The sequence below is a fragment of the Lepus europaeus genome, chromosome 9 (assembly GCF_033115175.1).
Source record: "Lepus europaeus isolate LE1 chromosome 9, mLepTim1.pri, whole genome shotgun sequence".
Lineage (NCBI taxonomy): Eukaryota > Metazoa > Chordata > Mammalia > Lagomorpha > Leporidae > Lepus > Lepus europaeus.
In genome coordinates this window covers 28,635,337-28,662,768 of record NC_084835.1, presented here as the reverse complement: position 1 = coordinate 28,662,768, position 27,432 = coordinate 28,635,337, and the positions used below count along the sequence as shown (strand labels likewise).

The 27,432-nt window shown below is 44.9% G+C and overlaps 1 protein-coding gene across 1 annotated transcript in view; it reads right to left on the bottom strand.

Moving 5' to 3' along the window:
* The window catches only part of CACNA2D3 (calcium voltage-gated channel auxiliary subunit alpha2delta 3), an 877,616-nt gene that overhangs the window by 143,366 nt on the left and 706,818 nt on the right, over nt 1-27,432 (bottom strand). The window contains exons 24-27 of the mRNA XM_062200176.1: nt 26,646-26,739; nt 23,886-23,981; nt 18,763-18,884; nt 15,463-15,543 (exon numbers count right to left, since the gene is read on the bottom strand). Coding sequence (XP_062056160.1) covers nt 15,463-15,543; nt 18,763-18,884; nt 23,886-23,981; nt 26,646-26,739 — 393 coding nt within the window. The remainder of the gene's footprint in view (nt 1-15,462; nt 15,544-18,762; nt 18,885-23,885; nt 23,982-26,645; nt 26,740-27,432) is intronic.

Below are 27,432 nucleotides of genomic sequence, written 5' to 3'. Positions count from 1 at the left end.
AGAAAAAAGTATAAATCAAATTGTTTAGATTAACAAACACAGAGTTATCATTTGTTAATATAAGAAATGAAATGTTGTAAGTGCAAAAAACATTGCAGATGAAAGACTCAATTTGCCGGCTATTCTGCAAGAACCACAAATTATCTTTCACAACCACGACAGCTCATGAGGGGTAATTTGCAAACGCCTCACAGATTATTTTCAGCTGTTTGTTTTCTGCCACGATATTCACAGATTCCCCTGTAAAAATGTCCCTCTGTCACAGAGCCATGCTGAGGGCATGTAGTGGCCAAAAATCATGCTAGTGTTGCTTATTTCTGAAGAAAACATCTAAAACAGAGGCTTTTCATCGTGTTCAGTGTAACATAATGGGGACAAAGACGGGCAATCTGAGAGATCATAAATTCACATACAGTATCTGCAGTGAGGCAGAGAGAAGGTATGAAAATGTACAAGACCGATCTTTTGTATACAAAGAGAATTGAAAATGAATCATGATGTGATAGGAAGGGGAGAGGGAGCGGGAGGGGGGAGGGTTGTGGGTGGGAGGAAAGTTTTGGGAGGGGGAAGCCATTGTAACCCATAAGCTATACTTTGGAAATTTATATTCATTAAATAAAAGTTTAATTAAAAAAAAAAGAAAAGAAAATGTACAAGACCGTGGCGATTTTGCATAAAGAAGGTCTAGCATCAAATTCATATCTGGAAGCTTTTACAATTAAGGCAATACCCTGGACCCTTGCAGGAAGAATCTTGTGTTTCAGATTATAAAATGCCAGTGGACAACAGAGTGTTCTAATTTTCCTTACAATAATGGAAGACTAAAAACTGATTCACACACAACTTTCTTCTGGAAGGTTCATAAAAATTAAATCTCATTACTCAAGTTAACCAAATATCCCTGAAACAAGACACGATCATCTTAGATCCTCAATATCAAAGGACGTGGCTAAATCAATTTGTAAAATAAGCTACCCGCAGCACATTCACATAATTAAAGCAACTGCTAGAAACCTCCAAGGATCAGGAAATTACTGCTGCCAGTTACTGATCATTGTGCCCACTGTTCAATGCTACTGATGGAAACCTACCAGAAAATGATACCCTGAGCACACACAGCATTGTGGGGCTGTCTGCGGTTTACACGCACAACTGCAGGGCGTCATCCTGCTTGCCCTCGACATTAAAATGCTGTATTTTTTTACATTCAACTTGCAGTGAGGTCTCAAAGACACTCCTGTCTCATTAAGAGAACTGATTTCATTACCTACCACTCCCCTTTTAGATTCTCGGCTGAACCGTCCATACTGACCTTTCACTGCAGTGACACTGAGCATTCATTTGGATGTCAGCCAGCCACACCGGCTCATCGACAAGACCCAAAGAATCAGGTATCTGGGAGCAGGGACGGGCCTTGAACAGCATCCACCCTAGGCCTGGCAAGTTTCAGAACAGCTGCCACCAGCTTCCTCATGTACTGCAGACATTGCTAACAGATCGTGGCAACCTTGTCTGTGCAGCCCAGACAAAGCCTCAGTATCCTTTTAAATCTGTTTCACAGGTACTCACTATTGATCAAATGGAGCTGACACATGAGATTAAACCCAGTTGCTACCCAGATATAGTTCAGTGCCCTGATTTTACAGATAGGAAATAGGGACATGGAAAAGGAAAGAAAATTTCCAAAAGTCACATAAAGAATTAATTACAGGACAGATAAATGCAGTTGCAGGAGCAAGGGATTACCATGAACAGTACACCCTGACCTGTACCATTCTTCATTCATTCTGCAGTGAACCCTGATAACTAGACTGGATTGCATTAATTATTTGGACAGAGACATAATAGCAGCACCAGCCACACGGAGCACCCAATTTCTTGCCAGATCTTTTCCAAGCATCATATTTAATTTTGTCTATGCCTTTTTCTATTAGCCAAAACACATGGATAGCATACTCCCACATTAGAGATGAAGAGATACCATCAGAGCCTGCGGGTCGTCTGCTCAAGTCACTTCCAAGGTGACTTGAGCAGACAAATGTAGTAGAAAGATCAGATGATGAAGCAGGAATGTGGATGGGCATCTTCCCAAGGCCCGACCTTCAAAACCACATTTGAAGAAGTCAGAGGTAGGAGCCTCACTTGGCACTGCCATCATCTCAAAGCAATGCAGAGAAAAGGGCTCCAACCACCAGCCAGCATGTCACTGCCAGCGCTCCAGCCCCACTAGAACAGGACAACAGCACGAGGAGCTGAGGCAAAGTGGGAACTGAGGGTCCTTTCAGCAACTCTGACTCCACTGTGTTGGAAAAATCATTCTTAGAAAGGGAGTGGAACAAATTCAATCATATGCTCTTGCAATTATTGTAGAAAATGATCCAATTAAATTCCAGATTAAAATGCTAGCTAGTGAGTAATATGTTTCAATGAAACAAAAATTAACCCTCAAAAGAGAAAAAAAAATTATTAGGACCTTACAAATTAGGAATTTTCTCAATGAGATCAAAATCCACAAGGAATAGTCACTGTCAAAGAGAGATGCAAGGACCAGCGCTGTGGTACAGTGGGTAAAACTGCTCCTCCAATGCTAGCATCCCACACAGGCACTGACTTGAATCCTGGCTGCTCCACTTTTAATCCAGCTCCCTACTATGTGCCTGGGAAAGCAGTGGAAGATGGCCCAAGTCCTTGGGACCCTGCACCCACGTGGGAGACCCAGAAGAAGCTCCTGGCTCCTGGCTTTAGAAAGGCCCAGCTCCAGCTGTTGTCGCCATTTGGGGAGAGAACTAGCAGATGGAAGACCTGTCTTTCTCTTTCACTTCTCTCTCTCTGCAACTCTGCCTCTCAAATAAATAAATAAATTTTTATAAAAAGTAATTTTTAATAAAAATAAGGAAGGGAGCACATAGAAGAAGAAACATGAAAAATCAATTTTAGAACATATACAAATATAATTTTAGTTTCTGGTGGGACTTGGCATTTGGTGTACATTCCGCTGGCTGATGTCTCATGACCGTGATCAGAGTTTATGAGACAGAGATGCACACAGCTCCAGAGGGGCGGTACTTCGAGTGACAAACAATGGGTGGGGACACGCCTTCTAGGCATGAGAGAAGTAACTACAATCAAAAAGTCATAATGAGCTCTCTCTCTCTCTTCCTCTCTGTCTCCTGACCTCTGTTTCTATCTCTGTCTCTCTTATGCTCTTCTTCTCCCTCTTTTCTTCTTTGGGTTTCCCCCAAGAAACTCTTTCCCTTAAAAAAACTAAAAATATTTAAAAAATTTAAAATCATAATGAATAGTCATAGGAAATAATAAGTAAATAAAAATAATAAATGTATAAAACAGAATACAGTTATCATCAGAGTATAATAGAAACACTGGAACATATTTAATAAGCAGTATAGATAACCTGATAGGGAATACTCACTTTCAGAATACAAATGGGAAAGCAAAAAAGAAACACAAACAATGGAAGATGAAAGAGTGATAGTAAAGAACTAATATATGCATCACTGGTTTTACCAATAAACAGATTACAGCACACAAGACAGAAGGAAAGATTAAAAAAAAAAAGTGAAGTGACCTTTCCAGAGCTAACAAATACTCAAGATATACAGCTCAAAATTGGCTTATTGTAAATTAGATTAAGTGAAAAAATACTGAAATGTAGTCTAGCTTTGTACCTGACACATAAATGTCTCAGTCAATATAATTAGAAAAAACAGATAAATGAAAAAAAAGTGAGTTCTCGTAACATTTTCAAAATTTCAAAATAAAAATTGCACAGTGCAGAGACCACGCAAATAACAACCAAACTGAAGTTGCAACCCTCATGTATGCAAGGTCTCATACAATTTGATGCCCATGCATTCCTTTTGGAAAAACAACTCAAGACATCCTTCAGCTGATCAAGGAATCACACACAAAAAGTGAAGGGAAAGGAAAGGGAGGGGGAAGATGTGAGAAGAACTTAAGAAAGTGAGAGTCACGGCACTGAAGTGACAAAGAAAACACTGGAATCAGAAGTCAGTCTGTGATTTTGCTGATACTGTAATAAGACAATGCAAAGTCCACAATCTAAAGGATCTCTAAGTAATTTTCCAAGTGTCTAGTGTAAAGGAATAAACAAGAAATGTAAATCTCATGTCCCATGGAACAGAGCATCTAACAGAGGGACAAAGCATATGTGAGGGGCATAGCATGCAGGGGAGGGGGAGGAGAGTTTCTGTCTTATAGATGCAGATTGGCTTAGCCCTCTCTGAGCCACACCTGAAGGAAATAATGTAGCCAGCAGTGAGGATACCAGGAGGAAGAACTCTCCCAGAGAAAAATGCACAGCAGGTGCAAAGGCAGTAGCAAGCTTGGTGCCTTGAAAAACCACAAGGATACAGCGTGGCTGGAGCTCTTGAGTGGTCAAATAGGGGAAAGAGAAGGATCTGTGGTTAGAGGGTAACTAGGGTCAAACAATTCATGATCTCACAGGTTGTGACAGGCAGCCTTGAAGCTGACCATCAGAGATTCCCAACCCTCGGTGCTCATGCCCTTGTTTAATTCCCTCTCTGTGACAGCAGGCTGGATTTAGTGACTTACTGCTGACAAACCAAACGTGGCACCAGTGATAGGATGTCACTTCCAAGATTAAGTTACAATAATTCTGGCTTCTGTATGGCTCACTCTTGTCGATTCTGCTGGAAGGCAGCAAGCACACTGAGCTGCTCCACAGAGAAATCTCCCTGTGAAGGGCAAAAGAAAGGCCTCCAGCCAAGCGCCAGCAATGAACTGAGACCTTCAGTCCAACCAACCTCAAAGAACTGAACCCTGCAAACCATCCCATGACTGGATGTAGATGTGTTTGCAGCCCTCAACAACACTTCCATTGCAACCTCGTGGGATTTCCTGAGCCAACACCTCGCCTATAGCCTTTATGAAAAATCCTAATCCAGAAGACATAGCTCAACACCCAGATGTTTGACTCACAGAAGCTATAAGACAATAAATGCTTACAACTCTAAGCCAATAAGTTTTGGCACAATTTGTTATGCAACAACAGATTACTAATGCATGGACCATTGGGAGAATTTTGGCTTTTAACTTTGAATACATTGGAAAATCAACAGAGAGCTTTGAATGGAGGAGTAACACAGTGTGACTTACTTTTTAATATGATTGCTCGGTTCCAATAAAGAGACTGAAGGGGCAAGGTTGGAAGAAAGTAAGGGAACCAGTTAGAAGGCCACTGCAGCAATCCAGGGGAGAGATGAAGGTGGACTGGCCCCAGGGGTAGCAGTGGAAGTACTGAGAACAGCAAAAGGGAAGAGCCAAGAATGACTTCAAGATTCTGACTCATCATTAGACAATGATAATGCATATTTGAGATAAATGGGAATGTAAAGAATGAGTTATAGGTAATTAGAAACTGTAATGGTAGTAGTATAAAATACAAAGAAGCCTTTATGCCTTAAAGATACACACGAAAGTACTTTTGGATGGAATGATGTCATGGCTAAAAATTGATTTCAACTATAAAGGAGGAGATGGTAGCAGAATGGGAGTTTGAAGGATACAATGGTCACAGGTTGATGCCTATTAAGACTGTGGAGAGCCGGCGCCGTGGTTCACTTGGCTAATCCTCCGCCTGTGGCGCTGGTACCCCGGGTTCTAGTCCCAGTTGGGGCTCCAGATTCTGTCACGGTTGCTCCTCTTCCAGTCCAGCTCTCTGCTGTAGCCCGGGAAGGCAGTAGAGGATGGCCCAAGTGCTTGGGCCCTGCACCCGCATGGGAGACCAGGAGGAAGCACCTGGCTCCTGGCTTCAGATCAGCACAGTGCATCGGCCGTAGCAGCCATTTTGGGGGGGGGGGTGAACCAATGGAGGGAAGACCTTTCTCTCTGTCTCTCTCTCTCTTTCACTGTCTAACTCTGCCTGTCAAAAAAAAAAAAAAAAAAAAAGACTGTGGAGAAGGACACATGGAATTTCACTATATTTTTCTGTCTACTTTTGAGTACTCTCACTATTACCCTTAATAAAATTTAAAGAACAATGACTCCAAGGTTTGTGGAACAAATAATGATAAGAATTACTGAGTTGCATTTGCCTAGGTAAGCCTGGCTACAAAGGAACCCTCTGAATGGAATCAGAACTACAGCGTGGAGTCTATGGAATCTGACCAACCTATTTGAGAAAGTGGAGTGTTCAGTAGTCAGGACTGAGTCAAGGGAGAGGGGCTAGACTGGGAGTTAGTAGCTAACGGATGGCATTCAAAGCCTGCAGAGTGGGTAGGAAAACACCGGAGACCTCCGGGGTCCGCTACCATTTTTAAGCCAGAGAGATGAGTACATCAGCCAAGGAGACTCAGGATGGATGGGCAGTGAGGCAGGTGTGGAACCATGAGAGGGACTGACATGGCCACACACTACTGGTGCACAGGAAACAATGAACACTTCAAGTTCGGTTCCAGGTGACCTTGATGAGAGAAATGTGTTACTGGGGAGGAAACCTGATTGCAGTGGGCTCCAGAGAGAAATGGAGAGAGGATCAGAGAAGAGGATACATCATAGAAAAGTGAACAATACAAAACAAATAAAAATGCAATAACTAAATAATTCTCTCTTAAAAATCGGACTACATGAACTCAAATCAGAAGTCGCTGAAAGAAGACTTGTGAAAAGGAAAATAAGATGTAAAGCTGACCATGTACATTCTCTTTCTGAGATTACATTTTTAAAGATGACTGGCTACTCCTGTCTGCCTGAGCTGAGTCACATTTAGCTGCATAATTTTCCCTTGAAGTGGAAATGACATGCAGATGGCCCTGACCTCATGAGATCCTGTTCATCCAGAACAGAACCCAGCAACTCTTATTGAGTGCAAACTTGGGGGAGGCAGTGGGAATAAAAAGCTTTTGATCACCATCATTCCTACCCGACTAGAGATTGGCAATGCATTTTCCATGGGCAACGAAGCCCCGGGACTGACTGTCCAAGTGTTTATGCTCCTCCTGCACGCTTGGCTCCCATCTGTCCCTCATTCCCTGATTCATGTCAGCTCATTTATCCTCTGTGGGTCCGTCACTTAGCATGAGTCATATATATTCCTGTCTTAACTGAGATCAAAATCCCAACAAGGTCACTAGGAGATTTGCTTGGATAAAGGCAGTTAAATAAATCCCAAAATCTGTCGTGAGCCCTGTAGGGGGCAGGCGGGAATCCCATAAACTGTTTTCCACTGAAGCATGTGAGGGCATTTTCAATGCTCTATCAAGCATTAGGCTGATTACACTGTTCAGAGGTTTATAAATCCGAACAAAGATTAAGTAAATCACTGTCTTGACTGACGATGAGAACATATATTTTTAGAAAGCTCAGGATCTTTGATTGGGATTTCTTTGTAACCACATGTACCAAAACATTAGGTACAACTGATGGACGTCTAAGACATGAAGCTCTGTCTTCAACATCTACTTATGCCAACTCTGATTTAACTATCCACTTCATTTTTATAATAACATGATGAAATAGGTGAGCGAACACATCAGCATTTTTTGTTTTTGTTTCAAATAGACTGTGTGACATATTTTCATCTAAAGCAGGGTTTGGCAATCTTTTGCTATAAAGTGCCAGGTGGTAAATATTTTTGGCTTTGCAGGCCAGACAGTCTCTATCTAGCTACTTAGCTCCTCCCCTTTAACAGGTAACCATCCATGGACAATTTGGGCATGGCTGTCCCTTACATATTTCATTTACAAAATAAGCAGCAGATATCTGTCAAGGTACTTGTTTCCAGAATATATAAATAACTCTTATAACCTAACAATAAAAAGACAACCCACTTTAAAGAGGAAAAGGGAACTAAATAGACATTTCTCCAAAGAAGATACATGAATGGCTGGCAGACACATAAAGAAATGCTCAGCCTAACTCTTCAGGGGAATGCAAATCCCTTCAGTGCCATCAAATGGCTACAACAAAAAAGACGAGTAATAACAAGTGTTGGCAAGGACGTAGAAAAGTTAGAATGCTCATACATTAATTACTCATGAGACTGAAAAATGGTACATCACTTTGGAAAATAAAAATATGTGTCCACACTAAAACATATACATGAATGTTTATATAAACATAATTCATAATGGCTAAAAAGTGGGCATGACCGCAATGCCTGCCAGTTTATGAATAAAGAAAATTATCTCTACATGATGTCATACTATTTGGCAATAAGAAGTGAAACATCATAAATGCTGCAATGTGAATGAACCCTGAAAAAAGAAGGTTAAGTGAAATGAGCTAGACCATAGGTCACACCTTAGATGGTCCCTCTTCATGCGAAGTACCAAGAAAAAATGGGTAAGTCCATAGAGATAGTACATGACTGAATCCCTGGAGTTGGGGTCAGGAGTGGGGTATCAAGAATGGTGGCAGGGGGCAGTGTATGATGAGACATTTTGAAGATATTGAAATAGCTCTAAAATTAGATTGTAGGTCAGCATTGTGGCACATCAAGCTGCTGCTCACAACATCAGCATTCCCTATCAGAGTGCTGGTTTAAGTCTTGACTGCTCCACTTCTGATCCAGCTCCCTGCTAATGTGCTGGGAAGGCAGTGGAGGATGGCTCAAGTACTTGGACCTCTATTACCCATGTAGAAGACCAAGGTAGACTTCCTGGCTCCTGGCTTCAGCCTGGTCCTGACATGACTGTTGCAGCCATTTGGGGAATGAACCAGCAGGTGGAAGATTTCTGTCTCTCCCTCTCTCTTTCAAATAAATAAATCTTCAAATATAAAGGAAAATAAAATCAGGCTGTGGTGATGGTTATACAGCACTGTCAAATATATTAAAAGCCAATGAACTGTGTATTTTAAATGGGTGAGTTTTATAGAACATAAAACATATGTCAATAAAACTGTAAAAACAAAAGCTAAACAAAAAAAAAAGGTGTCACCCTAGATTCAGTCATTGAGATCTGTACTGTGTCAACCTCTGCTCTGAGATACATGAGAGTGTGAACCCCAAAGTTTTATTGTAAAACATGTCAAGATACCCTGAAGACATTCCCATGTGCAAGTTTCCATAAGGAATGAAACATGAAAAAGCATCGGGGTTGGTGTGATTCCTGACAATGAAAGCAACTGCAACAATAATTGAGCTGCTAAGGGTTACTGAGCACTCAACTGTAAAGCACTGTGTGTGTGTGTGTGTGGTCTCATTTTCTCTCAGCAGGAACCAAAGAGCCCCACTACCCATAGATTGGATGAATCTGATTGCAAGCAATAATCTAGTGCTTGCTTATGGCAGTATATATACTAAAAAAACAAAACAAAACAAAACAAAAAAAAAACTCTAATAGTGGTTACTTCCTCTTCTTTTCTGCATTGGTGAAACATATTTGCATATTTTAAAATCTAGGTTGCTAGAAATCCAATGTAAGCACCAAACACCCTTGATTTATCAATATGAAAAATTCAACCCAAGGAGTAACAGAAGGGCAGGGAATAGACATGTGCTCTTGCCTTAACATTTAGCTCATGTTGACTTTAGCATCCAAATCCCAACATGACCTCAAGAAGAGGTGGCTTAACTTGTGGACTCACAAACTGTAAGGATGTGTTACCCCAGAATTCTATTGCTGGTTTTTGAGTGGAGGATGTGTTGGGGCTTTTGATGGGGTTTGTAAAGGGACAGTGTCTCTTAGGAGTGAGTGCCCTGGACAGTGAGCGCAGAGGATACAGTTTCTCAAAACTCTGGGCTATTTCTGGAGCAATAATCCTCAGCATGCCCTTATTCCTGGCTACAGCGGTATGCAGAGCAGCTGTGCCGGTAGCCGGTACTCACTCCCAGTTTCTGCAGCAGAGTTAAAAGACACTCTAAGTCTACATCTGTATCACTGATCCATTTCTGTAAAGTTTGCTATTCTCAGTCCTCTGGCTTTCAACCTCCTTTTATCTGTGCATCACACCTGCCTGTCAGTTTAATAAAGAAATGTCAAACACACACAAACCTCCACTTCATAGCTGATATTTACGACACAGATTTTATGGGGTCCTTCACCTCCCCTAGGGTCATCTACCCAACTGCCCATCAGCTCCCACTTCAGACACTGGTGAAGACCCCCAAACTCGAGAAACCTGGTCAGGTCTGAGTGCCCACCTGGAACCTGGACATGGGACTGAGGTATCTCACTCCAGATTCACGCAAGCTTCTTGGAGATGCTAGCTCCCTCTGCCTGGAACACCTTTCCCTCAGATCTCTGCACAATGGTTATGTTGCAACATTCAGGTCTACAGTTCTGTCTACCCATCAAGGAGGCCTTCTCAACCATTCCATCACTCAGGGAGGCACCGGCCCACCACATAGCAATCCATGCCTATGCATACACACAAATGTGTATCTCTCCCTTTTGCTGCTGCCAATCATCTTCATCTCTTTATCCTGCTGTTTCCTAGATAACACTGCCACACTTCTCCCTCCCTCTTTTCCTTTCTTTCATTTCATACCTCTGTTGTCTGTACCTCCCACACAAATGGAAACTCTCCAGTGGCAGCAACTAGGCCATGCTCAGTGTTCTCAGAGGGTGCTGTGGCATTTGGTTGGGACAACTTTCCTTGCACAGCCTGTGGACATCGAATGCCAACAGGGCATTGCCTCAGCAGTAGTCCCCACAGTGCCCCTAGGTGGAGTTGTTCAGAGCTGTAACCTCAGCACTAGGTACACAGTCAGTGAGAAGCCCATATTTATTGGATTATTTACTTAAGAATGAAGATCATTTTAAAAATTAGCCAATAAGGGGAAAAAAGAGAATTGGAAAGCACCGCAAGGTGCCCTTCAGTGCAGCCCAGCGATTCTCAATGTCATCACAACTGCTGTGCTGACCCAGGGAATCCTTCCCGTGGGGCAGTCCTGTGCTTTGCAGGATATTTAGCACCATTCCTGACCTCCACCCACCAGATGCCAGTGGCCTCCCTCCTAACCCAGGGTGACCATCAAAAATGTTTCTAGGTGGTGCCAAATGTCCCCTAAGGGGCAAAATCGTCCCTGGTTGGAAACTCTCGATTTAATCAGAAGTAATCATTTTTGCAAGGTTACAATATTTTCTTTGTTCAGATTTAACAAGCTAGAGGTTTATCCATGCAGACTTGATACATAATTCCTGAGCTATGAGTTCACTTGTGTTTGCCAGAAGTATGTGAGATTCCCATCAAAGCCATGTCACTAAGCCAAACATTCACCTACATATTTTGCTAACATCAGTCACCCAACTCTCATACGGGGCTCATTTCAAACACTACACTCAGCTTAAATAACATACCTGATAGTAGCTAATGGTCAATGTTATATGTTGATCATTTTATTAATTAGCTAGTTAAAATAAGATCATCCTGGTCATTATAATTCCTTGAATTACACAGATGAGACCACACTACCCACATTCTCAAATTTCTCCCAAAGAACTTAGCGTTTCTTACAAAGGAACAGGCTGGTGGATCAGGGCCCCCTAAAATTAGCCAAGTCATTGTCTTTTACAGTTAAAATGGGTGAATGTTTTTGAATGCAGATGATACTTCAATAAAGGTGTTTGAAAAGGAGCTATAAGAAACTAGGGTCTGTAATACCTATAATCTTTTTTTTCCTGCAGATGGTCTTAATAAGCTATTGTAAGCATCACATGAGATGCTTGGATCTCAGAAAAGACATCCAAGGATGCATAGATAACTACCTGTCTCCATTAGGCTGAGCACCCACCAAGTTTCCTATCTTTTAAAACACTTCTATTGATGAATTTAAACAAAAATACTCCTACTGGTCTGTATTATATTACTGTGGTGTGGACTTGGGCTTTGGCTGTTGAGTATTTTCAAGTTTCGTGTTTCCATGGTCTGTCTTATCACTACATTTTATAATCTTACATGATTCTACAGAGGGCAGGTGACAATGAAATCCACCTTCCCTGAATTACTTATTCACACAATATTTCTCACATATCTACCAAGTATAAGCCTGTGTACCTGGAACTAGGGATAAAAAGGTCATGGGGACAGCCCTTGTCCTTGGAGACCTTACAATTATTTCAGACATAAAATGGAACATTTTAAAGAGTGATTTAAGATTTGGTATGTTCATATATACATTTTAAAATGTAGATAATTCAGAATCTATTATTTTAAAAATTCAGAAATCTGGATTTCTTCACAAACATTGAGATGAGGAAATTTATGAAGGTCAGAGGGAGACTCTAGAAAGTGAACATAGAAGTCAGAAAACCAACAGAATGAGAGGAAGAAGTCCCAGGTAGTGTTACACTTCTGCCTTTTCCATTTCTTCTCTTCTCCAAATCGTTTTTACCCCAGCAAGGTAGAAGCAGGCCTAGGGGTCTCTCCACTGAGAGTAGAATCTAGAACTACACAATGTTCTAAGTAGGTCATGGAACTCCAGTCAACAGTAAGTCAGTTGGAGCAAGGAAGGTTTCAATCCCATTGATGAGGTTCTCGTTGAGGGTCGATGCACTCTGTTCCACTAGGTGACGCTGTGAGGAGCAGACAGTGAGCAGGACCAAGCCTTGTAGATCATCGTTCAGGTTTCTAATTCACTTGTTCGGTGTAGACACTCATTTAAAAATAGCTGCTGCTTTACGGAGCCCGATTATATTTCAGTTACAGCTAGAGTGCCTGGCAAAGGCAGGATCTCAGGAAATCCTGAGTGAAAGAAAATGCTGCTAACCTGAAGATAAGAATGGGTTACCCCCAAATCCTAGCACGGTATTTTCTTGTCTGTTTTCTCATATTACCTCCACGGTAACATAGAGTCAGATGAAGGAAGTGATAATCTCAGTTTTGATTCAGATGGACCTTTAGAGACCCAAGGCCAACACTCGGCAAGTGACAAATCTATGTGGACCTTCCAGACCCAGGTTTGTGTTTCCAATAACAACAGAAAGATGGATAAGAGGCCTGACACATACACAAGGTTCCGGGGCTCTGGAGAGACGCCACAGGCCAAAGGGAAAGTTGTACCACTCAGCTATGGAAATGCAGCACAGTAGTGGCAGCTGGAGAGCTGGCAGGCCCTCGAGAGGAGGACCACAAGCCATGGCGCAGGCCGACAAGATGGATGGGGCCTGTTTGTGCAGCCAGGCTGACGCGCAAATGGAAGCCTGCCCAGCTAACGGCCTTTCTTCAAAGGTGGCATTGACAGATGAGTATCTAGATGTTGTTGTTTAAAAAAACAAGAAAAAAAAAGAAGAGAATAAAACAAAACAATAAGATCTTTCTACAACAGGCAGATGCATAAAACCAATGGACATGACAATAGCAGACCAGAGCTGGGACCGGGGCAGGGCTTTGAAAGGAGTCCTTGACAACTGTTGGCAAAACTGTACACCTTTTCCTCCAGGTAAGTGTCAAGTGAACACAAGGCTTTGGCTACCAGTCGGCTGTGTTCCTTCTGTGTGGGAGGCACCCTGATGGGGGGCAAGCCACTTACACAGTCATGTGCATCTGGCGAAACAAGGCTTCTTACCCAGGGAAAACTGCCTTTTGGATATTAGAGTGGTAAACAACCTCTTTCATTTCATTTGAGGAAAACACCCAGAGGATCATTCTGGAACCTAATCATACAGCGGCATGAGTCAATAAAATTGGGAGGTGCACCACAAAAGGCTACTTTTTTTTTTTTTTTTTGGATACAGAAGGGTAGAGGGGTCCTCTTAAGGTCACTCACTTCCCTCACTGGGCTGCGTCAACAGTAGCCTCTGCTCATGTCTACCAAACTCCATTTGAAAATGGTTAATAATCACCAATCTTAAAGGTAAAAGCTAAATACAGTTCTTCAGATGGTCTTGCTTTTGCTTCTTGGGCTTATCTGTAAGTATGTTTTGAAAATAGCTACCCGTTGATATGTACAAATAAGACTGTTGCACCCACTCCGAGTGTGGCAACCTGTGTCTGGCCTGCAGTCTTGGCCAGCTATGCAACTCAATGACAGACCAGCAAGCCACTTGGAAAACGCATGTTCTTTTCTAGACTGGAAGAACACTGCCTAATTATACCCCTAGTCCTGTTATACCCCTGGCATTTATGTCCACCCAGAGCATTCGGAATGAGAGATCCAGGGAAAGGATTTTAAAAAGGAATTTCATACATACATAAATACAGACAAACTGACATTGCCCGATCATGCCTGTGACAGCTGTTGGACATGGTCCCAGCTCCTGGGAGACACCATGCATCCAGCATTCTGCTCTAATATAAAATAGAATCATTGGAAGGGAGTAAGTCCTACCTCCTTTACACAAAAATAAATCCTGCTGAGTTAAATGATCCTTAAAGACAACATTCATGAATCCTTAGAGCCCATATCTCCTAGCTAATGAATAATAGGTCCATCCAGTTCAAGACAAGCTACAGGTCAGATACATAGGACCGTCTTCTTGCTATGCCCAATAGTCCAGGGACAACCAGGAAAAGTCTCTGCAGATCTTTCAGCCCCCACTAATACAATGATGACGCATAGGCTGTGTCAGAAGCAAAGAGCGGGAAAGAGCTGTGCTTCCCAGCCAACAAACAACCACTTCAAACAGAGCTGCTCTGTTTGCCTTCCTTCCCACACATACTCAGTGAACGAAGACACAGAAGTTGGGATTTAAGCATTACAACTGATGTTACATTGCAGTATAACTCATTGAGGGACGCTGCCCCCCAAATGACATGACTCCCCTTGGCAAGCCCAGCCAATCCCAAGCTGGTGGTTGGAGCACATCACACATCCATCAACCAGTGACATCAGAAGCAGAGTACTGCCAGCCATACTCTCAGACCCTGTTTTTCTCAACGCTGTCCTCAAAAGAGGTCTTGTGGCAGTTTCCAGTCCTGTCGGTCAAATACTGCCAGTCAGTTCCTGACTCCTAAGGGGCGAGAGAAAGTGGAAAAGCCAGGAACAATCTTCTTTTGTGATTCAAAACTTGATCAAAAATCATTTTGGCTCACTCCTGGCCCCCAGATCTACTACCTGCAGATGGATCTACTCCTGATTCCCCAGGGGGATTAGGGTGATGAACACCTCTGTCTCCCCAGAGAAGTGCATATTTCAGCTTGTGTTTGTCTCATGCCACACTGCATTTTCCTCATATGCCCACTGGCACCCATCAGTGATGAAGAAACTGGACATCTAGACTTTATTTCAAATGAGCATGTTGTCTAGTATAAAGAATTCGCTGCACAACCCAATAATTTCTTACTGGCTCCAGGTTTACAAATACAAACTATGGGAAAGATTTCTGCACTCAAATCAGACATCACCAGCTGTCAACACCTTGGCATAGAAGATCAGGCAGCAAACTGAGGAAGTACTAACTTTCCATTTTTTGACCCTACTTTTGAGAGAATACACTTGCTACAAAGAATTAGCTCTCTGGCCAAATAAATGGACACCATGGTCTGTCTATATATCATTGATTGGCATCAGTGATTTACCTGCCACCACAGGAGACTTCCGTTCATCCAGGAGCTGGATGGAGGTACTCGCTGTCACCACATTGCTTTTGTTGACTGCTCCTGTGAGAAGAAAATCCACCATAAAAAAATGGAGATAGCTATAGTACGCACATTAAGAGCAATCGCACTGGCACACAGTCACCAACTATGGGATTCATCTGGGGCTTGGATTCTAGAACTCAGACTCTGGTGTACACTCTGCCTGCTCTGTGAGACCACCTGTGCTGGACTCAGTGCCCCGAGTTACACCACTGTACCGGGGAATGTCCAGCCTCTTCACATTGACATCAATGACCACCATGGAGGGACCACATTTTTTGTAATCTGTGCCTATTAACTACAGTGTTTACTGTGTCCTTGTCACATTTGGATAATCTCTCTAGATACAACGATGGAGAACTGCATGAAATAGAATCTTTAAATTGTTTTACAGTAAGTTGGAACTCCAGCTCTGATTCATTGATCAACTCTTTACTGAGTTAGACAATTCTAACTTCCAGCCTAGTTTTTCTGAGCAAAACCATTCTAAAAAGGGATACAGCTGTAATGCAAACTTTATTCCAAACTTTTATTAATATGGTAACAATATGGCATTAGTATTAAGAGATTTTCAACAACTAAGAACTGTGCTAATACCTGTGAAATAAAAGACGCTGAGCACAAATTCTGAACACCCACAGTTAATCACTATTAGTCCAGTGCCTGCCTTAGAAAACACACTCAGTGAATGCAACTTGAATAGGATCCAGATGAACTGAGAGGCAGGGGAAGGCAAACTTGGATCTACACACACCTCTGACTGAAGCAATTAAGCATTTTCTCCTGGCCCAAGTCTAGGCAGCAATAAAAACCTGCTTCTTTTTGAGCATGTACAGGTATTCAATACACAGCAGAGAAAAGGAGAGCACTCTCAACCACGCTGACTTGTACTTGGCGATTTTTAAGCTGTTCCCCGGATCTAGAGGTGTCATGAAATCTCCAAACACATTAAGTCATTCGTAACTGTACCACCAACAAGGCAAATTTCTCTTCATTACAGGATAGTATCGAAAGTTCAGTGAAAACCCCAGGTAATACAAAACCAATTCAACAACTGCTTTGATGAACTGGAATTCTGCTTTTCACCAGACATCACTGTTTTAGGAAAGACAGTGAATAACAAAGCAAATTCCTGCAAGTGGTCATCACAGCAAAGGGGACACACACACACACACACACACACAGCAGTTCTGGGGATGCTCTCATCTCCCACCATGCTTTCTGGCTGTACAGGGTTGGACCCAAGCTCTGGCACAGAATGGTAACTGGGTGAATCCAATAGTCAGAAGCGCAGCAAACTAAGATATTTTTCTGTAGTGGACTGTGAAACAGGAAGTCTTGTGAGACTGCTTGACAGGAAGAAGATGGCATTATTATTCAGAGGTATACAACAACAAAGAAAATGCCTACAGTCTCTAAGCTGATATTTTCAGCAATAAAGTATAATATTGGGCACCAGCATTGTGGTGCAGTGGGTTAAGCTGCCACCTGAGGTACCAGCATCCCATAATAGAGAGCTGGTTGGAGTGCCCACTGCTCAACTTCCAATCCAGCTTCCAGCTAATGCACTGGGAAAGCAGCATAAGATAGCTCAAGTGCTCGGGCCCCTGCCGCCCATGTGGGAATGGAGTTCCAGGCTCCGGGCTTCCACATGGCCCAGCACCAGCTGCTGCGGCCATTTGGAGAGTGAATAAGCAGGTGGAAGATCTGTGTGTGTGTGTGTGTGTATGTCTCCATTCTCTCTCTGACAGTCTGCCTCTCAAGTAAATAAAACAAACCATTTTTTTTTTTTTGACAGGCAGAGTGGACAATGAGAGAGAGAGAGAGAGACAGAGAGAAAGGTCTTCCTTTGCCATTGGTTCATCCTCCAATGGCCGCCACACCGGCGGGCTGCAGCTGGTGCGCCGCACTGATCCGAAGCCAGGAGCCAGGTGCTTCTCCTGGTCTCCCATGCGGGTGCAGGGCCCAAGCACTTGGGCCATCCTCCACTGCCTTCCTGGGCCATAGCAGAGAGCTGGCCTGGAAGAGCAGCAACTGGGACAGAATCCGACACCACGACCAGGACTAGAACCCGGGGTACCGGCGCCGCAGGCGGAGGATTAGCCTAGTGAGCCACGGCGCCTGCCAAAATCAACCATTTTTTAAGTGTGATGTGAGTAAGCATAAAGGAAGAGCTTCAGACACATGGAGACTTGTATTTGAGAAGGCACACATGTGCATAGGTGTGTGTGCACAGAGGCCAATCAAGCCAATCTTAGACTTAAAGGAGCCCAGGAGATGACCTAGTCTGGAACTCCACCCAGTGAGAGAATCTGATGCTAACACTCCGCCTCTCCTTGACTATCTCCGTTACTGTCTTCCAGTGAGTCCATTCGCTGTTAGACAACTTGTCAACATGTTGAGATGAGAGAGGACCAAGGCTTACGGAGGGGGAACTGGTAATGAATGCTGGACAGCTTCCCTTAGGGTTCATTTAGGAATATTTGAAAGAGATACTTATAAAAGGCTCTAATATAAAACAGAATCATTGGTGGAACTTTCCAGAGCAATTCAAGTTTCTAGAACCAGACCTTTCATCTTCGAAGTTTCTACGATAACCAATATTGATCCTTACACAGAGACATCACCAAAAATATCAGATGACCGAAGCAAGAAAAGCTATGGCCACGTGAAAAGCATTGCCCGTTTATTGTGCCTTGAAAATTGGTTGATCTGAGACAGCGCTCAGTTCCTTCAGGAGGGAGGTGGCCTTAACTTTTTCATAATATCACAGAATTTTAGGACTAGAACAATCACTTCCTCCCCCCTCTCGTAGGTCACCGCAGCCCCTCTGTCAGGAGAGGACAGGCCATACAGTCAGTCTTCATTCCTGCGTATCCATTTCAATCAGCTCAGTTTGAAAGGGCATCGCGGGCCTCACACATGAAGCAGCTCACTGGCACTTCTGGCAAAGGAGGGCTGAAGTTTCTCTAAGTGGGCCTCAACAAGCTTAAAAAAGAAATGGACTGGCAAGTTTGTATTCACATTCCATAGGGTGCGAAACGCCAACCCTGCTTTCTGAACTGCTCTTGGCATGATGTGGTTCAGGAAAACGTTCAGCGTATTTGGGGTCAATCCGCGGAGGGAACAGGTCTCCGGCTCAGGGCTAGTCCAACGCTCCACACTGGCTCCTCTCCGTGTTCAAGTAGCCACTGCCACTGCACTCAACAACAAGGACCTGCCTCCGACCTGGGCACCCACCTGTGCTGAACGGGATCGAGTAGACAAAGCTCCCTGGAATCTGCTCCGCAGCTCTTCTGTACCACAGAGGGAAATGGTCTGCGTTAAAAATGTTCTCCTTGTCCCCAGCTTTCAGGAAGTCCCTGGAGACGGAAAAGCACAAGAAGCACATTGCGCACCCACCAGGTCAAACCCCGGGGCACAACAGCTGTTTCCAGCGCCGGCCTTTAGAGCCCCACTTGCCTTTCTCAGCACAGAGGGGGCCCAGTCAACACTGCACCCCAGATCACTCAGAGACAGCCTGTGGGGCTCTGGCAGCCAGATTACGGGTAGATGAAATGATTTTTCTTCCAGTGTATCTAGTGAACCGATTAGAACAAGTAGAGAGGAGGGGCATCGCTCTTCTTGGAAAAGTATAAAGGAGCTCAAAGTGGGCCCAGGTTGGCACCTTTGTACCTGTCTCCCCTCACTCCCCGCTCTCCAGACAAGCAGGACTGCTCCTAGCCCCTGGGTGCTTCCTTCCCGTCCCCCACCCCCTTGCTTTTTGCTAATAACTCATCTACTAAGTGCAAGGCTACTCGCCTTATCTTCCTCACAAAATCACACTCATTTTGTTACTAGTACTTTTTTAAATGGAAAACCAATAATTGCATGTGATTTCAGGGTACAGGGTGATGCTCTGATCTGCATACACTCTGTAGAAAGAGTCAATATAGCTAGCCAACAGAGCCTTTACTCTACCAACCTATCGCTCTTTGTGATGTGCATGTTACAAATCTATTCTTTTGGACATTTTGGAATACAAAATACATTATAAACACATCTCAAGTATCATCTGCCTCCTGCTCCACAGGGCATGTGCATGCTCTGGCCATCAGCCTTGGTCACTCTCACATGGCCTTCTCCTTTCTGGGCCTTGTCTGTACCAGGGCCACGCCCCTTGCCTACGCCCCCCAGGATCTCTGCGGACAGGAGCTCAGTTCACATCTGCGTCTCCCTCAAGGGAACCTCAAACACAGGGTGCTTTTCCTTATCGGCAGCTTCACATTCTGTGGTTTCAGTTACCTGTGGCCCAACACATTAAATGGGAAATCCCACAGACAGATACGGCGTCAGTTTCAAAGTGCGTTTCCAGGGACTGGTGTTGCGCAGTGGGTTAACGTCCTGGCCTGAAGCACCGGCATCCCATTTGGGCACTGGTTTTAGTCTCTGCTGCTCCTCTTCCAATCCAGCTCCATGCTATGACCTGGGATAGCAGTAGAAGATGGCCCAAGTCCTTGGGCCCCTGCACCCACGTGGTAGGCCTGGAAGAAGCTCCTGGCTCCTGGATTAGTGCAGCTCCGGCCATTGCAGCCATCTGGGGAGTGAACCAGAGGATACAAGACCTCTCTCTTTGTCTCTACTCTCTCTGTAACTCTGTCTTTCAAATAAATAAAATAAATATTTTTTTAAAAAAGTGCATTTCCTGCTAGTGGCTTTATGACATCTCCTGTTTTGCTGTATCCCATTCGAGGCGTGAATCATCTGTTCATCCAGCGTGTGCACACTGTGTGTGCCACCAGCCCAGCAGTCCGGCACCAGTCACTTTAATATCAGATCTACGATCGTAGCACACAGTGCCTGTGTTCAGGTAACTCGTATGGAGCAGCCCAATGCCACATCACAAGCTTACGTCATTCTCCTCACTTCCTCTCGTCACGCCGGCATTGTGTCAGCTCACCATCACAAGAGGAAAGCCAAGTACAATAGATACAATAGGTATTGGAGGTAAAGGCCACATTCATAGAACTTCTATTATAGGATATATTGTTATACTTGTGCCTCATTTATAAATTAATCATAAGTACATATATAGGAAAAAATTCTGTGTGTGTGTGTATGTGTATGTATGTATGTATGTATGTATGTATATATATGGAGAGAGAGAAAGAGAGAGAGAGGTCTTCCATCCGCTGGTTTACTCCCCAAAGGGCCGCAATGGCTGGGGACCGGGCCAGGCCAAAGCCAGGAGCCAGGAGCTTCTTTCCTGTCTCCCAGGTGGTTGCAGGGGCCCAAGCACTTGGGCCATATTCTGCTGCTTTCCCAGGCGCACTAGCAGGGAGCTGCACCAAAAAGCAGAGCAGCCACAACTAGAACAGGTGCCCATAAGGGATGCCAGTGCTGCAGGTGGTGGGCTTACTTGCTAAGCCAGAATGTCAGTCCCACAAGGGGTATTTTTTCAAGAGTCATGGAAAACAGGACAAGCTCTTGCAGAGTTCAACACTTGGATGGTTGGAAAGGTCAGGCTTTGGGGCATCAGCCAGGACAGTAAGCAGGAGCCGCAGCACTTGATCTCTGCTGGCTCTTGCGTTAATGTGACAGGGGCCCCTACCAAGTACCAAGCAGCAACTCAGGAGGAAGCAGGGAGGAGAGACGATTCTACAGAATCCCCAGAATGTTCATCAAGAAAGAACCCTCTGCATACAGGAGGCACTGTGGTGTTGTGTATGGCAGGTCCAGGCTCTGCGCAGGGTGGGTTGACCCTGGGTAAGTAACTGAGTCTCTGGGTCCCCGTCTACTCATCGACAGACTGGAAACAACAACAGCATCATATGTGCAAGGTCCGTGAGGACCACATGGGGCTCAAACAAGCACAGAGGATTCTTTTATTAAAAAAAAAATATTCTCTGGGGCTGGCGCTGTGGCGTAGCGGGTAAAGCCGCCACCTACAGTGCCAGCATCCCATATGGGCGCCTGTTTGAGTCCCAGCTGCTCCACTTCCAATCCAGCTCTATGCTGTGGTCTGGGAAAGCAGTAGAGGTTGGTCCAAGTCCTTGGGCCCCTGCACCCGAGTGAGAGACCTGGAGGAAGCTCCTGGCTCTTGGCTTTAGATCAGCGCAGCTCAGGCCGTTACAGCCAATTGGGGAGTGAATCAGCAGATGGAAGACTTCTCTCTCTCTGCCTTTCCTTCTCTCTCTGTGTAACTCTAACCTTTAAAAAAATAAATCTTAAAAAAAATTTTACATATTTTCTTCTACTAGAAAGGCAGGGTGACAGAGTCAGCAAGTGATAGCGAGAGAGAGAGAGAGAGAGAGAGAGAAAGAGAGATCTCATCCATTGGTTTACTCTCCAAATGCCAGCAACAGCTGGGATTGCACCAGGCTGAAGAACTTAATAAAACTCAATAATCCAGGTCTCCCACGTAGGTGGCTGGGAGCCAGCTCCTTGAGTGACAGCCTGGTCCTCCCCAAGGAGCACATTTTCAGGAAGCTGGAATGAAGGGCACTGCCAGGACTTGGACCCAGGCATTCTGATAGGGGATGAGGGCATCCAAAGCAGGGTCCTAACTACTACACCAAACACCCACCCCCAGCCACTGTTTTGCTGACACTTGTAATAACTGAAGGAGATCATAACCTCAGTTTTCAGAGGCGCAGAATGAAGGACGCAGCGAGAGGAACCAGGGGCCCACGCCAGCATTTCTGAGTTTTGTCCTGTCTTCTTTAGACTGCATCACGGTAATGCACACCTCAGACAGCACTGCTGTTACTGTTTCTCTTCTCTGCTCACTTTCTTTTTAAAAAAGATTTATTTATTTATTTGAAAGTCAGAGTTACACAGAGACAGAAGGAGAGGCAGAGAGAGAGAGAAAGAGGTCTTCCACCCGCTGGTTCACTTCCCAATTGGCCAATGGCTGGAGCTGTGACGATTCGAAGCCAGGAGCTTCTTCTGGGTCTCCCACATGGGTGCAGGGGCCCAAGAACTTGGGCCATCTTCTACTGATTTCCCAGGCCATTGCAGAGAGTTGGATCGGAAGTGGAGCAGCTGGGACTTGAACCAGCGTCTATACGGGATGCAGGCACTGCAGGCGGTGGCTTTACCCACTACACCACAGCGCCGGCCCCTCTGCTCACTTTCATCACAATACTGACAGCAGCCTTCCTCTCTGAGCATAGAAAATCTACCCGTGTCTCCATTTACCCCTCTGGATCCCAGAAGGAGAAGGCCATGTGTATCTCAGTACATCTAGTCCTTCCTAGCAACTTGTCCTTTGGAGAAATAACTGTTTTGTGTAAAGTATCTTTAAAGACATCAAAAAAAATCTCAAGTCACAAGCATAGCTAATGCCATGCCTGATAAGTGAGAGGTACTGAAAAATCAGAAGTCATGGAATGGGACTTGAACATGATTCTCCTTAAGTATCTATAGCTTGGCCCATCTTCCATTTCCCGCACTTGGCTCTGTAAGTTGTTGGTCGATGTTGGCCTCATCTAACAGCTGCAAGTAGCACTGCCCAGCTAGGGCTCAGTGTGGGCAGAACACCTCCTCCTTGGGCCCCTGATGGGTTGACCCCTCTCAAATTCATGACCAGACCATGGCTCAGTTATTGGCCTCCAGGTACCCGGAGGGTCAGCCCATGTGAGATCCCATGATGACCTCAAAACCCACAGACAACTTGCAAATCACATTTGAACTTTCTGCATCTCCAGCCCCATTTGGCCTTGGCTGAATAATGCCCTTTGCCCCAGAGGAAAGAAACTGAGAACACATCCATGGGCTTAGCAAAGACTTCACAGCTCATCCATCGGCTCTGCTGAAATGCCAGTTTAATCAGCTACCGGCCTGCGGCTCACTGAAGACACCGGGGCTGAGCAGCGTCTTAAAGGCACCTAAGTACTGGACTCTGTAACTCTCCGTCCACCAGGGAGGCCCTCTCCCGGGGGGGCTGCCATCCCTCAGCTCACACGCACAGGCACGGGGGTTATGAACATACATCCCCCAGTCCTTAAACACTGACTTCTACCCACAGGGACAGGAATTCCTCAGCACAGCTGCTGAGCAACTGAACACTGAGACGACACTGATGACATCGGTCAAGGGACGAGCGCTTCCTCCCCCAGACCCCAGCGGCCACACCACCTCCCAAGCTATGAGATGACTCACACCGGGGCAAGAGAGGGCTCCGGCAAGGTGGACAGAGGCCAAGGGGCAGGTGAGTACACACGCAGGGGCCCCCGTGGCAGAGCAGAGAAGAATCTCCAGAGGCCTGGGGAGGTCCGAGCTTTGTTGCTACTCGCCGGGAACTGAGAAACGAAGCAAGCGTGCCTGTGAACTTCGCTTTTCACGGGCTCAGGGGGCCCCTGCAGAAAAGCTCTGCTACTTACTGATTGGTGAGCTGCTCGGCCCCAACAAACAGGTTGGTTCTTGAGAGGCCTGTGCGCGTGCCGAGGAAGGCGACCTCCACGCCCTTGTCAGAATTCCTGAAAGAAAACCGTGCACATCAGGGGACGCTTCTGGACAGTAAGCAGAGAGTGGCTTTTGCACCGCAGAACTCACCATGAGTTTTACAGAGTCGCGGCTTTGAAACATGAACTTGAAAAGAAATGACAGAAACACACCCAAGCACACACAGCCATGCACCAAATACAGAATGCAGAGTCTTCTCCCTTGTACAAGTTTTCTTGCAGGAAAATGAAGAACTCCCCGCCAGTAAAAGCAGCTGAGAAAAATGCACTTCCAATCACGAACACATCTATATTTCCAGGTTCTGGGTGCAAGTTCAGAGAGTACGGGCTAAGAACAAGATGGACTTGGAAGAAAGGAAGAAAACCCTTAGGGCTAGCTTTTTGTGTGCATGCTGCCAAATAGCTGTTCTTAGTCCTGTCTACTATCTAGGAGGCCATGCACGGGAACCATAAAAACAACCTTAGCCATAAACAACTTATGTGGAAATTCATGCATTTTTGTCCCACTTCAGTGGCAAATTTTAGATTTTCAAGTATGTTTTTCAGGAGATTTACAATATTTCTCCTTCAAAAAAGGAGAAATATATATATATGTATATATATATTATATATATATATATATATATATATATATATATATATGTCGTGTGTGTGTGTGTAAATACCAGAGAGAGACAGAGAGAGAGAGAGAGAGAGAGAGAGAGAAGGAGGGAAGGAGAGCTTTAGTTTGCCTCTGTCTCTTAGATGCTAGGAACAATTTGGTCAGAAGCACTATCCATGTCATCCTCAACCTAAGATCATTCGGTTATTTGATGTTTGGTGTAGTCAAAGAGGTCAGCACAAATCAGCATCAAGCATTTGTGTCTCCTTGGAGCCTACACCAAGTTGGAAAGCCAGGATGTCCAGTCAGTTCCAAATAGAAGTTACAAAGTGAGCTACAACCTCAAGAAACTTTGAGTATGTGTGAGGAATGAGCCAGCAATCGTTGACAAAGATTCTGAGTTTCTTGAGAGTCTAACCAAAACATTTCCACGTCAACTAGAGAAAGAATTTCAGAAAAGGCTTTGAATCTTTCTTGACATCCCAAGGAGTAAGAACCATGTAGGTAAGGATTCCAAGGATACCCTCAAAATACAAGGAAAACAGCAGTCTCTCTTTGGAGTTCTTGACTCATGTGTTCGTTTGTCCACATAGCAAGTCCAGTGGAGACATTCAGAGCTACTTTAAGCTTACAATGTCTAGAAGATGCTCTGGCCATCCCTTCCGCAAACGTGCTCCTGTTTCAGCGTTTTCTGCCCTCAGCAATCAGCACCGTTCTCCCAGGTGCTACTGACATAAACTCGGGATGGATCCTGCCGGCTCAGCCTCCCGGCCCCCACAAACCCATCAGCAAGTCCTGAGGTCCTTCCTGCTGAAGCAGGCCACCAGAGGACTTCTCTCAATGCCCCTTGTCCAGGGGGCACTGCAGGAGCCTTCACTACTGTCCTACCCCATCACACTGTGTTCTCCACACAGCAACAGAGATCCTTTCCAACAAACGCCATCCTAAGCATATCCCTCCCTTCCTAAAATGTTCTGATGAGTTTCTAATACTCTGAGTATAAAATCCAAAACCCTTAACCTGATTCCTGGGGTCCTGAACTGCCTGGCCGCTCTGCAGCCTTGTCTCCTGACACCTGACACCTTCTAGGCTACCCTGTATGCTGTGGGGTGCTTCTCTAAATTCTCTGACTGGGTCAAATCACACACTGTGCCATCTCCTTGAAACGGGTCCCAGCTCTTAGACTAGCTCCTGTCTTCCTCCTCTACTCCACTGTTACAGTTGACATGCTTTTCTTTCCCCTTCGGAGTAACTCACAATTCTTAACATGGTACGCTAGGTACCACAGGCACCACAGTCAAGGTCTTCATATGTTTGGGTCACCTCCATTTCACCAATACCTGGCTCAGTAGCTGGCACACAGCAGACACAGAATCAATACTTGATGAATGAATGAATAAATGAATGCAAATGGAAAGTGAATGGGTGATAGAAGGGAGAAAAGGGAAGATAAAACAAGAGAAGAAATTATTGAAGACAAGACAGCAGAGAGGACTAAATAAAGCATAAGGAAGAAGGAATGATTTCTTATTTTGGATCTTGAACGGCGTATTTAAAAACAGCAGTAAACAATAGTATCGGTAAGCTGCTAAGGCAGTTCTCGCTACCAACTCCCCCTCCTGTACCTCCACCCCCCACTTCAGAAATAAAACCACTGGGTTACATCTGACACCCACAGAAACAGAGCTCTCGCCCCGCCTCCCCCAGCCCCATCCTACTCGCAGCCTACCCTGGCCAGCATCCCAAGTTCCCTCAAGACCGTGAAGTGGATGGAGCTGTGGTGAGGCAGGGAACAAAATGCTCCTTCCGCCTCCCTCTCTCGGAAGTGTCACCCTACCTCGGCGTACCGAATTTCATGTAAAGTTAAAAACTCAAACAAATTAGATGTCAAACCCAGGATCTTGCCAGCCAAGCCCGAGCCGCTAATCTGCTCTAGCTCTTGTGGTTTAGAGCTTTGGGGAAAATTAAAGAACTTTAACACCAGGCTCCTAAAACACTTGAGTTCTTTAAACCATAACCATATTTTGGAGCGTTGGTGAGGAAATGGCCATGAACGGCAGACACGTGCAACCACTTACTCAGATTTGTTGAGTGCCAGGCTGGTCCAATACGCTTCAATGGGGGCACTCACCACGGCATCAAAGAGGACTTCTTGGATCAGTTCTTTATCACCTGTTGGGAGGCACAGGTAAGCAGACAGCTGTGACCGGACGCCGAACAGGGGCATGAGCAGCGCCCCCTGGGCTCATTTTGCAGGATCTGCAGGCTACTTTCTCCCAGCAGCTGCACTTAAGAACGTTCTGACACCTGATATGCCAACAATGCAGGGACTTCCAAAGCATTTGGATGGGAAGACAGTAAATCAGAAGTCTACGACTTCCGTTTTCTGCTTTCTTTCCCCATCTCGCATAGTTCACGCCCTGGACCCACAGGCTGACTCCCCGAGCTGGACACCGCAAGAAACCAACTCTGTGGGAAGCTGGTTCTTGTCCTCCCTACCTCTGTCCTCTACCAAAACCTGCAACTCTTCAGCACCCTGCTCACGGCTGGTTGTAAGATAGGAAAGGGAGACCATAACACAATGACTCTTATTCTGTGATTCCTTCCATTTAAGTATTTTTTTAAACGGGGGTGTCTGTTTCCAAAGGGACCTTGGTGGAGCCCTGTGGAAGAGGTCAAGCACTGAAGGGGAGATCCTGAGTCAGGAGAGGCACCCTACTTCTCCAGTCTCTCTGCAGAGGCAGGCCAGTCCTCACCAGGGCTGGGGTCCAAAAAGACAACTGAACCTTGTTAAAAAGCAAAACCTGGCTGCTACTCAACTCGTCATCCAAGAGACGATGATTGAGATACAGTTATGTTGTGGGA